At 35.3% G+C, this 17,104-nt stretch overlaps 1 protein-coding gene across 3 annotated transcripts in view; it reads left to right on the forward strand.

The window, feature by feature from the left end:
• DPYD (dihydropyrimidine dehydrogenase) overlaps positions 1-17,104 on the forward strand; it is a 319,673-nt gene that overhangs the window by 132,485 nt on the left and 170,084 nt on the right. For all 3 annotated transcript variants that reach the window (XM_032446240.1, XM_015870373.2, XM_032446239.1), the window contains 2 exons: positions 12,777-12,884; positions 15,538-15,707. In XM_032446240.1, the coding sequence (XP_032302131.1) occupies positions 12,777-12,884; positions 15,538-15,707 (278 nt within the window). The remainder of the gene's footprint in view (positions 1-12,776; positions 12,885-15,537; positions 15,708-17,104) is intronic.

Here is a 17,104-nt window from a genome sequence, read left to right on the forward strand (position 1 = left end):
CTTATTATCATTTGATCTTCAGGAGTTATTATCTATATCTATCTATCTATCTATATATCTAGTTATCTAGATATCTAGATATCTAGATATATATATATACACATTTAGATCTAAACAGTTTTAGCAGTTTTATAGTTATGTAATGCATTTTATACTTCTATAAAAGTTAATATCAGTTATTGGCCACTGACTCTTATCTTTCTTTAGTTATTCTTTTTCATTTTACTATTATAACAGTACACAGAATATTTGCTTGCCATGATTTGCACAGAAAGCATTTATGCTCAAAATGTCATGGACCCAATGTAGTAGTTTTTTAGCATAAAGGAATCAAAAATCTCTGTGCTTTCCTGATTCTTTGTGTAGTCTGACAAAGCCCAATACCTCTTAGGGCTTCCAAACAAAATATTAAGTAGCAAGCTGATGCAAGTGAAGGTAGCTACATTAATTTCATCTTCGTGCTATGAAAATCAACATGTATTAATACTGATTTCTGTCTAGGTTTTGTCTAAAGCATGATGGTGGGCTTAATGCCCTGTGTTAGATGGACAATAAACATTTTGTTTGTGTGCAGTTCAACCTGGACAGACAGCAAAAGCTTGGCAATGCATAGAGATTACTTTATATAAAGAAGATAGAATATTTAAAGTCAGTATGTATTTGTTGGCGCTTCAGCATAGCTTCAAAGCCTTTGATGGTTTGGAAAAGTTTTCTCTTAGCTCAGAATAGATCAATGATATAATAAAATACAGTAGAACCCCAAGTTGCCTTTATTTCAGTCAGCCTAATTTTGGGACCCTTGCAAAAACCTTCCAGTTTTCTTCTTGAGGATGAATAGAAATATAATAGGTGCATTTAGAAGAAATGCATTTTTTTACCATTGATAATAATTAAATCTGTTTAAAAAGAAAGAATAACACAAAGTGTGTCTTAAGTTTCTGCTAGTGGCACTGTATTTGGGCACTTGAAAGCAATTTCAGCAGTAGATTTACATACAACGGAAACCTGCAAGCAAATTGGAAGCACTGTTTAGGATTCATAGAAGATCAAAATGCTTACTCCATCTCTGACATAATTTGTCTTGAGGTTTATGAAATAATTTTTCATCAGATTATAATATTTAAAGTAATTAAAGATGCAATTTTCTATTTAATAAACAATGTATTTTGTAACTTCATTAGGGATGCTGCCTTTCTTAATTGTAATGGTCCAAAAGGTTGTCAGTGAACTGTACATTAACTGCAGAGATAATAATGATTTTATATGCTAATAATTTTTAAATGAATAACTCATGTAGTTTTTCATCCACATGGGGAAAATAATTTACATTCCTAAAGCTTACTTTGGTATTAACCCTTTTACTTTGGGAGAATGGATATTCTTGTATAAAATGTTCATTTGTTTTACATTAGCACTAATGCACGCATGTAGGACCCAATGGTATGAAAGGATTAAAATCAGAAGCATTAGACAAGCAGGAACATTTTGGAAAGAAATCCTTGTTAGAGGAATCTATGGGGACTGTGTAACTCGATTTTCTATTTATTGATCAGATGTTTCTTGTTTTTGTTACCATTTGCAACTCCACTGGGAGTGAATCTTCCCACTGTACTATCACAAACAAAAATTATGCACCAAGAAGGCATTAAGGACTCATGCTTTACTCCTTGATACATTTGTGTGACTGGCCTGACATTAGCTTGGGTCAAATGCCTGTGTCAGGGGAAAATTGTGCTCTCTTTGGAGCATTCACACTGTTGCATGCAGGATGTTTTATGCAGCTAGTTTTAACTTCATGTTAGTATGGAATAGTCATTTCTCTGATCTGGCTACTGCTTTGTGGGCTAAAACAGCACATAAGCTTCTACCTTTTAGATTATTTTAGTATCACAAAGATTAGTTGCTTGATATTGGAAGCTTAGATTTTCCATTTCGATTTTTCTTGTTACCCACCTGAAGCATGGGCTTAAAATGAGTGCATGTGTGACGCATGCAGAGCGCTGCCCTCACAAGCCAAGTACCTGATCTGTGCCAAAGTTTCGCTTCGTCTGCTTTAACATTAAGCTTTGTGCAGATTTTTGGAGATCCTCATCATTTTCCTTTCACTTTTTTTCCAGAAAAAAAATGTAGCCTTACAATATCTGAAATTCAACTGCATTATGTTTCTGACCCAAAGCACTAAATTTAGTGCTCTATCAGCAGTATAAGAAATGCCAAGGAAAATACAGGCATTTGACAAGAGTCATACAATTAGCTTAAAATTTTTTTAGAAAAAGTCATGAACTGATAAATTCTCACTAAATGCTGATGTTAGGAAAGGAATTTAGATTTAGTTGATGGTTAAATAAACCTAAAAGACAACTTACAACTTCTTTCTTTCACTGACCCTTACTCAGAAATGGTTTGGACAACGTAAACTCATGCTTGGTTGTTTTCAGTACATGAAAGTGCTCAGGGACTACCTGTAGTTGGCTAATATTTCTGAGGCAATCTACTTGCATAAGAGAATGTCAAGTTAACAAGGTATTTACATAAAACCCTTTGCTACAGCTGCTTTTAAAAGGAAAGACAGATAAATACGTGCTTAATGATAAGGACATGTGAAGTGGGTAGGTGACCTGAGAGAAAAAGCTCATTGACCTTACAGCATGCTACAAGAATGTCATATCTGTTGCAGCGTACTCCATACTGATACGCAGCATGTGACAATCTGAGAAGATAATGCCTCTGACAGTGCACACTTACTATTCACCATCAATTTGAAAACTGTGAGCTATTTGTCTTAATTGATAGTGAAAACTGGAGCATAATCACGTTAAAAGTATCTTTTCAGAATGTTTCTTTAAAAAAAAAAAAAAAAGAGAGAGAGAAAAAAAGTAAAGTCTTCTCAAATGTTTTGATAGATGATTCATTGCACTTGAGCTGCTGTCAAGGAGCCACTGTAGCCAAGCCTATAAATATGCAGTTTTGAGAACTCTGGAAGCGTATTCTGGTGGTGTGACAGATTCGAAAAGCACTTTTCTACTGCAGAAGCTAACATTGCTTTCTTTCTGTTATACATTCAGATACAGTTGTCTAATTAGACTAATTGGTTGGCCAATTTTCCTCCTTTTAAACAAAATTAGTTTGGAGGAGAGAGAACAAATATCATCAGAAACCTGAATTACTCTTTCTTTTCATAATAATTGTTTGTTTTTAATGGAGCAGAACTAGGCTTTATAACTTCTATGGAGGGAGGCTGTTTAATTTACCATATATGACATTTTCCTGGAGGAATGAATATTGGCAGTTCATTTATAAATCTTTAACCAAAACGATCGTAGCATGATCACTGACCTCCACCTCACTCACTGTGGTAGTAATGGATACAGCTACAACAATAACTGTTGCCCAATAATATTATAACAAAGAGAGCTTTCTTTGAGTTGGTACACGTGTGTTTTCTCTGTTTTGTGTTGTCTTGTGAGGAGCTGAAATACACCAAGGATAATGAGAATGAATGATAACCGTGATGTGTTCTTTCCTTGAACTGCTGGTTGTATTAAATCCACTGCTCCTGTGCAGACCTGCAAATCTATAACATCCTTTTCAGATGAATTCGGAAACAAGGGGCTACATTCTTTTATTCTTGGGCCAGAGATTAAAATTGATCACATGAGACACAAGGGAGCAGTCTGTAGTATCACAGCTCAATGTGGTTAACTGGGATAGTACGTGGCTTCTGTTCTACTTAAGTGTGTGCGCACAGGTTACAAATATTATTGATTGCAAGGGTCAGCAGAGGCTGGAGGGAGGTTATGTTGCTTGATGCTATTTGGTAATTTTTAAGGGACAAGAGCTATGAACCCTCATAGCAGCTGGGACAGGTACAGTTTAAATCTGACAAATGGAGATTTATGTTTGCGTGAGCTGGCAAAGACCTTCAAGTAGAAATAATAAATGGAAATCTGATAGGTTGTTTTATCATGGGTCAAATAATGTGCTGTAGGAGAAGAGGAAAAAAAAGATTTAATTATTACCTATTCATCAGAATGCACTGATGATAGGCTTTCAGTTGTAGATCTGCACTGCAGAAAAATGAATAGTGTTTGGAAGTCTTTTTATGAGGCATCACTTTAAAATATATGTAGAGATGGTTTACCTGAAGTGATTCAAAAATGCAGCGTGGGCGGAATGATATGGGAGTAATTACTGAATAAGCTTTATAGCATCTTTTTGTTCCTCAGTGTGGACAAAACCACTGTGTTAGTATTCTGAGACTTAAGATAAGATGATATAACACGTTAAAAAGAACTAGGAAGAAGCATTTCTTTCCTGTACAAAATTTTCAGATACTACTTTATTATTCAGTAGTGTTTACAAGACATTGCTATTTTACACCAAAGGCTAATTAAATTAAAAATAAAATTTAAAAGTTTGAATGAATCTTTACTACATTTCCAAAACAGGAATAACCAGAAAGTCCTATATTTTGCAACTCATGTTTAGTATGGGAGATTTTGTGTCTGGATAAGTAGGATTTTACTAGTATTTCATACAGTAACAGTTCTGATAAAGGGTGCAGGTAATGTCACTCATGTAGCCTATTGTTTCATTATGTTCACACTGAAATGATCTTCTGGAAGCAGGATGCCACTGTAGTAATAGCAGTGAGTTTAAGAGGCTATAGTTAGAGGTTTTCTGTAATTGTCACCTATTCAGCTTTTTTCCAGCTTCAAGAAACAACATTATAAAAATCAGTCTTTGTACTTGTAACACTTTAATACTGATTGCCTATTTTATTACTGTTGTAGGAGACAAGATTTTGGCTAGTATAAATTATTTCAGTAAAACTCACTGCAGCTTCCTCACTGAACATTGTGTGAGATCTGACTGAAGATGTTATTCCAGGTTAATAGTGAATTAATTATTCCTCATATCTTTGGAGGAAATATGCAACTACATGTCTATAATGGATTTTCTACTGTTCCTTTGCAGAAGCCTAATATTTTCTATCTGATGCCAACTATTTGTGTGGTTTTTTTTTTGTTTTTTTTTTTTCCTCTGTAAGAATTTTCCTGGAGTTTTATTCCCATTTCCATACATAGTTTCTATCTAGTTTGTTGTTGTTGTTTTGTTTGTTTGTTTTGTATCCTTGAATTTTACTTTTGTATCCTTTCAAGTTTACCCCCCAAGAAGCAAGCTTCTAGCTTTTGCAGCCAGTTTTCTTCAGCAACACATACTGAGTGAGAGGAACCTTTGTGGCTTTTTTCCTTTCTAGTGTGGTGCAGCATATCACACTGACAAATAGTATCTGGCTGGTGTCTGGAGGAAACACAGCCCCCTGTGTCTTTCCTCTGGCATGTTAGTGCTAGGAACATGCTTGTAGAAGGAAGAGAGAAAGGAACTGACAATATTAACATGTCAAATCTTAAACTTCAGCATCCCTGCTATGCCAGTTCAAGGATGCTCCTGAATAATGACAGCTTGTGCCAATGGTGTGAAGTGGCCAAATTCCAGACAGGACTAAAAATCAAATTCAGCTGTATTGTAAGCTGGTTGGAAAGAGCTCCTTTCCTGGGTTGAAAGGCACATTCTTATGTGAGAGATGGATTTGACTGAGACTACTAAATGCATTTTAGTAGTGACCTTTTCAAATTTGTAGCCAGGTATAATAAATGTTACCAAGCTGACACAGGAAAGGTTTGCAGCAATATTCTACTTTATTTTTATAGCAGATGTTTCTTCTGTTACTTTGTGCTAGAACTTACAGAATTCTTATGTTCTGCAAATCAAGATTCATAGCAAACTGTTTCAGTGCTTTAAGATCTCCAGTAAACAATACAAGGCAGAATAGAACCAGAGGGAAGGTAAGCAGACTTCTGCATTCTCTATCTCTATGATGAGGTTTACTTGATAGCAATGTCCACATCTCAGCGAGTCCTTTCACCAGAACTACCATTTAACTTGCTAGCATCCTTAGCATGACTATTACTTCAAATATGAGCAACATTAAATATTGCTTACCAATCCGAGAAGAACTGCACTTCTGCCATTTCTGAAATGCACCACCTACCCACCTCACTGTGCTCACATTCACTCCTTGGTCTCCATAGACATTCAGCAGGTGTCAGTGAATATCAGTGGGTGCCACTTTTTCCTTGTGGAGGAATTCAAAGACTCACCTTTGCTTCATATGCACTTCCATGTCAGACTGCCCTTCTGCTGCCATTTGTCACACATCAGCATGTAACAGAACATTGGTGGCAAGGTTCAGCCTCTACTGCCATAACACCAACATCCACCTCTGACACTGTGGGGTAACATAGTAAGACAAGAAGCATTACTTTTGGAGCAGCCCTCATGCAATTATCTTCTGTTAATTTAGGGCGCTGAATATTTTTGTCCAACTTACTGCTGCTTTTCTAGTGTCCTTTAAAAATTATGTTTTAATGGCTTTTAGTGATACCATATGCTTTGATTCTGAGTTGTGCATTTAAGAAAAAATCTTTTGGAAAATAATTTCTCAGGTCAAACTGCAAGGTGAAAATATCTGTGGTGTTTAACTGAATACCCAGATAGTTACAATTGCAGAATTGCCATATTCTTTCTCCAGACCTTTTTTTAAATCATCCTGAAACGATGAAGACTTTCACTAAAAAATAACCTTAGCCACACTTGTTTATTACCCCAGTAATATTCTAAGTGTAGATGCCGTGTCTTGCCCATGATAAAAGTAAGAAAAGCAACACAGACATAGATTATGGAGGGTTAAACTAAAGCCTTGTGAAAATCTGTATGGGTGATCATAAAATCAAATTAAGAGTGGAATTTATACCTAATGGAGGCTAATGTGTTTTCATTCACTTATAACGTTTCTATGACATTAGCTGTCAAGCTGATCTGATCGTGGGATCACTACATGCTGTGAGCACAGACCAGAATTTGGCAGTGTTTTATGATCAAAGCTCATAAATATAACACTAATCCTAATTTCCATCACTCATATGGGTTAATTCTGAACTATCTGCTCTTTTTGTATATAGTTTCTGATTCCTGGCTACATCTTGTGAGATTTTGGCTACATCTAAACTGGGACAGGACTACTGGATTCGCACATCAATTAGATTATAAAAATAAGCTTGGTTTATGTTGGACTGACTATTCCAGTCCTTTGTATTTGTGGTTTTTTGGTTGTTTTATTTTTGTTTTCCCAGTACCACTTGTAAAAGTTCAGATATTGCTGCAATTTAGCGATATAGTAAGAAATGATTCATATAAACTGTGTTACAGGTTCACCTATTTATTCCGGCATTTCTAGAAGATAACGTGGTGTGAACAGTGCCATTCAACTTACAGTGTGTTGCAGCAATTGGATAGGGCTCCTGCTAATAAACATGAACGATCTTTTTTCACATTTACTTATTCTAACATGAGGGTAAGAAAATGCTAACTCAAGTATCCTGTAGTTCTTCTGATTTTCTCTCCTTACTTTTTTTTTTCTATGAACGAGGCCTTTAGGAATCATTGGGGATTTACTCTTTCAGACCTTGCTGGAGCACCTATTCCAAAGCAAAGAAATCATTAATAATAAACTTAAAAGAACAAAACAAAACAGTAAAAAGAATTTATATTACAAAATAAATCTACCAGGCTTACAAGGAAAACAAATTTGAAAGAGCCACCTGCTGTGGAGATGAGGCAGTAATCTCAGCAGCAGGAAATAAATGGAGAGAAAAAGAAAATACAAAAGCATAGACATTAAAAAAGTAATTAAAACACTTATCTCCATCAACATACATAGCAAACAAAAAAACCCAACCACCTAGGAAACATACTCTATTGAACCTCACAACAGGAAATAACAAAGCTGCCACCAAAAAGAAAAAGCACCAAACCTCCACCAAAATGAGAGAGATATCATTTAAAAATGCAGGCCTTGAATACATTTACTAGTGTGTTAATCACTAATGGACTGACCTTGAGAGAAGCTGAGCACCTGCAGAGCATTTGCAACTTTATTGGGCATCCAGTCTTTCAGAACCAAACCTTTAAAATGTACAGAAAGCAGCTCTTTAGATATCAATGGCTCTCTGTTTCATTTCTGATGAATAAGATAGTGTGAATTGTAATGGTTAATGTAATCAGTCTTGTGACACAACTCTGGTACCATATTTGATAGTGTGTTTCAGTGGAGTTCACATATCTAAATTATGTTTTAATATTGATCCATGGGCAGTATTTTTATCTATATTGATATGAATGAATATGGCTCATAAGCAAATGGGGTATATGGTGATAAATATGACTAGGTTCTGTCATGTCAAGGGAAAACTATGAATTTGACAGTTACAAGAATCTACTGTTTTGATTTTACGTTTCAAGTAACTACTTTAATGTACTTAAAATTCATGGTCCAATTTATATAATTCATGAATTGTGAGATGAATTTTATATGTAGATTCTGATCTCCATGTCCCTAGAATGCAAGCCAGACATTTTGAAAAACAGAACATTCCAGGAATATTGAAGGATGCTTGTGTGCTTGAAATTTATTCTTTGTTCTTTTCTGCTGTGACCCTTTGCAGTCACTCTGATTATACGAGATCTGTGGCTATAAGTCTCTGGGCAAGTGAAAGTAGAGCATTTTTAAGAAAATAACAAAAATATGTTATGATATTAATGAATAGCTTGTTGGACCATACCAGTTCCCCTCCAATGTTTGTGTCAATCTCTCCACCAGCCCTCCATGGTTCATTTTCACAGGGCACGTGAGTAGCCTGAACATGTTCTTATTCCTCAGTCTGCTGAAGGCGAGTTATGTGAGCTAGTGCTAAACCTGTGACACTCATTCTTTGTGTTCATGTTTCTATGTTGATTAGCAGGCCGGGTCTTAGTTTGTCTAGGCTCTCAGTTATTGTTTCAGCAGACTTGTATTTGCCATAACAGCAGATATGAAACGAATCATATGTTTCTTCTGACTGCATCCACTTTCTTATAAGATTAATTCATTTTTCTTCTCAAGTTCAGATTCTTACATTTGAAGGCTTTCCATCTAGTCTTAGCATCTTCTGTGCCCCCGTTCTTCAGCAGATCCCTGTTATGGAGGCCTGGAAGGACAGGATGTGTACTGGAGAGGAATCTTTATTTACTTATTTTGTGTCTGGCAGAGTTTTTCCTGTAAATGTGTGTTTAAAATTGTATTTCACTCAGTTTCTATTTTCATAGATATAGCAAAAGGTACAAACATTTCCTTAATCCTTTAATTTTCTATCTAATGTTCCATGTTTTTCTGACATGGAAACACATAGAAAAAAGTTACACAGACTGATGAGAGGAGTTTGATGTTGGTTTTGGTTTGCTAGTTTAAAAAGGAGGGAAAAAAGTATGAGCATACATCCAATTTTCTTTGTTTTCTTTTGAAATAAATTTGGATAATTTCTAGACGTAGTGTTGTTTTGAAACAGCTGAAAGATTCATTTAAAAATGTTGAAACTTGGCATCTTTGCTTTTAAAAAAACCAACACCACAAAACAGTATTGAATGCACTCTAAACAAATTGCTTTTGCCAAAATGAATTTACATTTTTACCTAAGACGTGGGGTAGGTAAAAACAATTCAACCAGCTCTCTGCTTGAACACTCTCTATTCTCACAACAGTAATAGCTAAGACAATGAGCAGGAGCATCACTTGACAGAGCCCAGTTCCTCATTTGTTTAACTGATGCAACTTAAATTATTCCAGAATGTTGTATTAAAGCAACTAAAAATGAAGCAAAAAACCCATCAGTGCCTGGTGTAGGGATAAAAAGAAAACTTCACAGTGCCGTAGTAACTTTGCTCCCCATATGCTTTTATATATTTACACTTCAACTTCAGCTCCATTTTTTTCCTTTTTTCTTTTTTTTTTCCCCTGGAGATTTGTTTTCAGTCAGCTGCCAATGAAAACTACACTTGACCCTTTCTAAGGAACAGGGCTTATTTTGTATGTCAGTTATTAAGACTGTCTGAGAAGTTCATATGAAACTGCAAATCTGCCCAAACATGTCAGATTTAAGTAATTCAAACAGTGATTTCAGGTTCAGAAGGCATTCCTGTTGCTGGGGAGAGGGGATTTGATCATAATAGGAAAGAGATACATGCTGTGCCTCTACTCCCACTTCAGTTTTCCTTTCCAGGCCAGGCTAATAGTTACAGTAATAGCAGCAGTACATATTTCCTTTTCAGACTTTGCTGACTGATGTATTGACATGCCTTGATTTATTTGGTGCAGCGACCAAGGGGACTAGGTGCATTGCTCTGCATGCCAATCCATTACACTGCGTATGCATCGCTCTCTTAGCTTGCCTTTTTATATTTAGCAGATTGACTCTAATAATTCTGTGACTCATATATATTTCATCTGGACTAGGGGATTGTAAAAGGGTGTAAATTGTGTCTCTTCAGATGGAGATGAAGAATTTGACACCTACATTTAAAAAATTAACATGTATTGTGAGAACAAAGAGTAAAATGATACGAAGTAGATATTGTTTCTTCTAATATTTACCTCCATGTTTATATATATGTGTATACATAAAGGATTTTAAAAATTGGTGGTTAAAGCCTATGTTTTACAGTGCTACTGTTTTATGACTTTATAGATTATATAATAGGTCTGACTGGGATTGTGGTGGTTTGAATGAATAAAGAAGGAGGGAGGTTTTCATGCTTAGAGTGATGTTTCTTGGGAGATAGCTGAAGCACCTGGAGTGAGAAGGCAGGACATAGAATACCAGAGGGTCAGTTGTGGAGTTCAATTGTTTTCTGTGCCATACTTGAACCACACTGGGACTATATAGATTAGCTTTCAAGAAGCTGAACAAGATCTACCTTGCTAGCTGTTAGTTTCACAATATTTCTGCTTTCTTAGCACTTGCCATTTTCCTGTAGCTTGTGTGATTTGGATACTGGCTGCTACAAAACTTGTCTCCTGGTATCTGCAGGTAAAAGGACTGAGGCTTCAGGAACTCCAGGGCTCCAGCTGCTGTAGGCAGGGAGGTGGGCAGTAGCCTGCTGCTTCTGTACCTCTGCAGAGTCTATTGAGCAGTGCCAGCAGTGGAATTGTAATTCCAGGCTACCTCCTTTTGCTTGCCTTTCAGGAGAGCTGTTTTTCAGTGTCAGTGAAGGAAATTATTATCGCTAGGTTTTGGTATAGGTTATCTACAGACAGGAGATCTAGAACAGCAAAAGATCATTTTAGTACAATAAATAACAAGTAATAAATAAATGATTTTAGATGGGTTGCAGGTAGATTAGGAGAGTAAAGAAATTACTAACATTGGTTTTAGCCTAAAACCTAAGGGAAAGACCTCATGTTTTTGCAAGCGTTTCTTCTTGGGTGGCTCCTGGCTATTTTGTAATGTGCGAATTCCCTTTTGCTAAAGGTTTTCTCTGATTCTTACCTTCAAAGGGTATTTACCTTTCTTTGTTATTTTGACCTAAATTATGTCTTTTATAGATGACTGTTATTTTGGTTTTGCTTTGTTTTTTCTTGGGTTGTTTTTCTTTCGTTTGTTTTTTGAAATTTTATTTCTTCTCTAAAACTATTTGCATGATACTGTAGTTCTCCTCTCTCTCCTGGGAGGCTGTTGGCTATTTATCAGTATTTGATCCTTCTGTAAAGCACGTTTCTGAAAGGTGGCTGTTTATTGTGAAATGATGTCTCTCAAAAGTGAATCATATCAGTTTCTGATCTCTTTGTGTCTGCCTCACTCTTAGCTATCCTATTGGCTTTAAAAAGTACTTAATCTTTCTATTTTAACAGAACTAAATGCTATCACTTTAAAGGCAAATATTAAGAAATAGTATAAGATGCATCAGAATCCAGTACAACCATCAGTGAAACTATGCCAGGTGTTTCAGTGGCATTGAATGTATGATAAATCTGAACCCTGGATGTTGTAACTTTCTCTTAATTCTGTTTCTTTCTTCAACCAGTGGTAGCTGAACTACTGATGTTGTTAGAGATGGAATCATTTTGCTTAGGAGATTATATAAATGTCAAAAATAAAAGGAAAAATATGTATGAGATTTTCTCTTTCTGTCCAAAAATGGATGGACATAAGGTAGAATGGAAATCATCTTTAATTCACCCTGCACTTCTCAGTAGTGACTGGAGTGTTTCTCCTGAAATCAAAGTGAGACTCCTGTGGTGGTCTATGTTTGTATCAATCACAGGAAGGGAGGGAAGTGTGTTACTTTGTATACTCCATTTCTGCCTACTGGTTCTTAGGGCTTTTTGGTTACTCTGTGTTTTCCAAAGAAGCAATACTGACATTTACTCCAATATGTAATTATTGATTGGCATACATTCATGGGTATGTGTTTTCTTTAAGATTTAAATAAGGAAGTCAAAGCCATGTTGAAAATACTCTAATTTATTCAATTTGTGAGAAGTTTAAACTTCTGTGCTGGCTGGACTATTTTCTGTGCTGTCCAGATGTATAAACAGCAGCACAAAGAGTGTCTTTAACAACAGGAAGATACTTTTTGGTATTTTGTTTTATTCAAAAGATTCTATACTATTAACAGATCAGCCTTTCTGTATGCTACTGACAACAAACATGATGCTACAGTCATTTCTGATGTTTTTTGTTTTTTTGGTTTTTTGTTTTGTTTTGGTTTTGGTGTTTAAGATCTGAGGATTTGTGGGACTACTTGTATTGTGTTTACTTTTGAGAGTGTTCATGTATTGTGAAATATTTGTTATTGAAAATTTCCTGACAGTCTGATCTACCTTTAAATATCTTTTTCAGGTTTACCAGAGCCAAACAGAGACAGTATATTCCAAGGGCTGAGAATGGATCAAGGATTTTACACATCAAAAGACTTCCTACCTTTGGTAGCCATGGCAAGTAAGCCAGGTGTGTGATACTTTGCTTCTGTTGTAAACATATTCAGTAAGTTATCAGCAGCTCCTGAGGTATCAAAATGCACAGGTGATTATACAGCATCACATCCAGCTACATAACACCTCCTTGCGCAAGGTCCTGGGCCACAGTTTCCTCCTGGTGAGCTGCAACCTTGGGAGAGTGTGGTAATGAATATAAGTTACAGAGACTGTCAAGCAAATAGCCATATAAAATATAAAAATCTATGAATGTGGCAATTTATTATCCAGAATAAATCACATTTGTTGTACTGAATTATATTCAATAGATATAATAAGCTTCTCATTTATATATGTTGATATAAATGTAAGGCGGTCTTGAAATGATCTGATATTGAAGTGTTGCAGTCCCACATAAACAGCTACTTTGTATATTGTTGATAATTTGTTTTACTTGTAGCACCATTATCCTAAGTCAGTTATGCACTGAATGTTCACGAGCACATTCATTTAAAGGGTCAGTAGTTCCCTACCCAAAAAACCTCAGGATAACAGTAGTATGATAGGAGTTAGGGATACTGGTTCATATACAGCCTTATTTTATGTTTTTACAGATTTGTTTGAAATGGCTGAATTTTCTACCCAGGGAGTATAGATGTTTTCAGTGGCTCCGAAAGTGATGTCATAAGCCCTGGAAGGATGGATGACATGGGATTTGTGATTTATATCCCATGTTCCCTCACAGTCACTACATTCCCTAGTGTGGTGATAAAGATAAAAGAAATTTCACATACAATTTTCTGGATATATATATATATGTACTTAGTGTAGTATGAGGTTTTAGGCATATGACTACATATTTAACCACATGTTTACCACTTTGATCTGCAAACCATTTTTACTCAGACCATTCTGAAACTTCTTTTAGAATCAAATAATGTTGCCTGCTTATTTAGTAGACTATATTAGTGAGTTAAAGAATATGCCTCCTGCAGTAAATTCTTCTGCATGTAGAAGTAACATTTATTATTCCATTTTACGCCAAGTGTTTAGGAAGGGAAGTTCTGCACCCCATCTGTCTCTGCTGTTTTGATCAAATGCTTTTTTCTTTATATGTTCTTAAGCTCACTGAGCTCAAATGAGTTGGGAGAAAAGGTTACTTTTCTTCTGTACTCTGCATGTTTGCTATACTTTCCTCCAAAGGGATTCCCTTGATAAATACACAGTCATTTAACTTGTGAGTGGCTTTGTTACTATTAACTTATATTGCAAATTCTTCTTTCACTTCAGCCTTCTGAAAATACACAGAAAACAGAGACATGGGCTGCTGGAGAAATCAAGAACAAAGTGGGCAAACACAACAGATCCACTCTAGGCTAGTTCTGCCATGGTATCTTGAGCTGCCATTCCACTGTTGCACTTGATCTTTTTCTATTGTTCAATGTGCATTTTTTGTGGAGGATTAAGATCATTTAAAATAAACCTAAGAAAAAAGTTTAGAGAGAATTTTAGAATAAGAATCTTATTACATTAATAGCAGATGCAATTCTATATACATGGGGAACCATGACAACATTTGCCATACATCAAGCATTTGCCATACATCAGGCATTTTAAGAGTAGAGAGAGGATCTATATATATTTCCATTTCTATGTTTAAATTAAAACTGTTGTTTTGTTGAATAATTGGTGTGTGTCTGTACAACTGAAAAAGTTGGAAATCTGCTAAAGCTGTAGCAGGATATTCAAGTCACAGTGCAATGATTACATGTTTAGTGCCTCCTCACTAAAATTATCACAGGCTGAGAATGTAAAATTATATTGTTTATGGCATTGTCTTTAAATTGCAGTAGTTTCCCTAATAAATAGGTCTATTTAAACTGATAGCAATATGCATTCTAATGCACAGAATACACAGAGTTAAGTTTTATTTTAATATTTCTTATAGAAGTGAATCTTAGAATACAAGCTATGGGTAACAAAAGCACAAAATCAGCATTCTCTGCATGTAAGTTTCTGCAAACACTTTGCGAAAACCGCTGTAGTTCAACCATTTTTTTTCCCAGAGCAACATCTAGGAATTAGTATAATAATAATCTTCTAATAATTAGTGTGGTGTTCAGCTGTCATAGGGAATAGTTTCTGAGAACCATGTCAGCATAAATGCCTTACAGAAAACTGTGACTAAGGGACAAACTTTGTGAAGCTATCGTACAAATCTATCAACAACTGAAAAGTTTTCTTAAAAAAAAAAAAAAAAAAAGAAAGAAAGAAAATAAAATAAAAGAAAAAAAGCGTTATTCATTATAATCTGCTATGAGTTGTTTTTTTTAGCCATCTTGATTGAGTCTGATATATGAGAAGCTTAATTTTTGAATAAAAGCATATTACAATGCTAATTTCTATCCAAAAGGACTCACAAAACTAGAACTGTGTCTTTTGTGTCCTTTCCAGAGAGAAAGGTGCTGCTCCTTAGAGTTCTGCCTATAAAATTATGTAAATGAGCATATTTTAAAAATGGGAATAAAACTGTCTTTCAGTGAAGCAGAATAATTTGATAGTGACACTCCATGCTTAGAGACTGTAAGATGCAATTTTACACTGCTTTGAGTACAAGTACCTTTTGAGCTGTCATGCAGAAATGGTTTCTCATACTTGAAAATGGGGTTTTTCCTTTCATCTTTCAGGGATGTGTGCCTGTCACTCTCCATTGCCATCAATACATGGAACTGTGATTGTACTTGGGGCAGGAGACACTGCTTTTGACTGTGCAACATCTGCTTTACGCTGTGGAGCTCGTCGTGTGTTTGTGGTCTTCAGAAAGGGCTTCACTAATATCAGGGCTGTCCCAGAAGAGGTAAAATTGGGGAGAAAAGAAAGAAAAAAAGAAAAAGAAAAAAAAAGCATTTATAAGAAGGAATAATGGTTATTTCTGTAGAGCCTGAAGGTGTTGTTGGTACTTAAAAGACATCTACTCAAATATTTGTTTTTAAAAATGCTCTTAAAGTGTATAAAAGTTTATTTAAGCTCTAAACTTCATTTGCTGTATTCTCTGGAGAAGACATTTCTCTATTGTACCCTGTAAAGACAGAGAGATGCCCTTGCATAAAAAGGGTAAAATTTCCTGTAAAGTAGAAATCTGTAGAGTTTTGAACATCTTGGAGGCACTTCAGAGATCCATGAGGCATTTGAGCATTATAGGTAATTCTTCAGGTCCAAGGATTATATTTTATGGCTGCTGCCTAGTGAATCTCAGTGATCTTCACATAGCTTTGGGAGTCCCTAAATTCTTGGAAGGAAATTATGATGATTTTTGTTTGAATCACTGCCAGTGGCAATAGAGGGATGACATTAATCACAGATTTTGGTGTTCTAACTGATTTTTAGTTTGACTTTGCACTTTGGCGTTTATCAGGACATCTGCAAATTCTGAAACTTTCTAAACCTCCTCAATTTATTCCTACTACAACATTTATTTTTTTTTTCTGGTTATATTTTCTTATTTTGGTGCTTCTTCCGTTATTATTTTTTTGGCCCATCCTTCATACTTTTGAAAGATTTTAGCTAGTAGTACATCAATTACATCTTTATAAAGGGATTTATGGGAATTTGATCATCTCTTTTCAAGAAGGTGAGCATCTCAGAGATCTATACAAGGTGGGCGAAAGTGGAAAAAACAAAGAACAAGTGATCCAAAGCATAAATTCTGTTTCAGTTGCACTTAAAATAAGACATCTAAACACCATGAAATTACTGAAGTAATTGTAGCAAGGATTCATGCTATTCAAATTCTTCTTCATTAAGAATCAGCTGTCACTCTAAATCCAAATCTTTGTTAGCAGCTTAGGTCAATTCCTAAAAGTTATCAATGCTTATGTTATCACACAGGAGTTTTGAAAAACAGAAATTAAATATAGATTTGGCTAGTGGCCATGCTAGAATGACATCAGGCTGAAAATTTTGTAAGATATTATGTGTAAAAGATATTAAATTTACATTATTTTTCTGGTAAAGACAGACAATAGAATACTGAAGTCTCTACAAAGGCATGCTGTTAGACTTTGGTATTTTTACCACATCAGAGAATATTAAGTCTCGTCTGTCACACTGTTATTTGCACATGGTATTTGGCATTTGATAATAAACACAATCATAGAAAACATAAATTGGATCAAGTGCTTAATTAATATTATGCCTGTTAAAGCATAGACAATTGCAAAAGGTAGCTCTTCTGCCCTCAAAGAAATTTTCAAA

This window comes from Coturnix japonica, chromosome 8 (assembly GCF_001577835.2).
Source record: "Coturnix japonica isolate 7356 chromosome 8, Coturnix japonica 2.1, whole genome shotgun sequence".
In the NCBI taxonomy this organism is placed as follows: domain Eukaryota; kingdom Metazoa; phylum Chordata; class Aves; order Galliformes; family Phasianidae; genus Coturnix; species Coturnix japonica.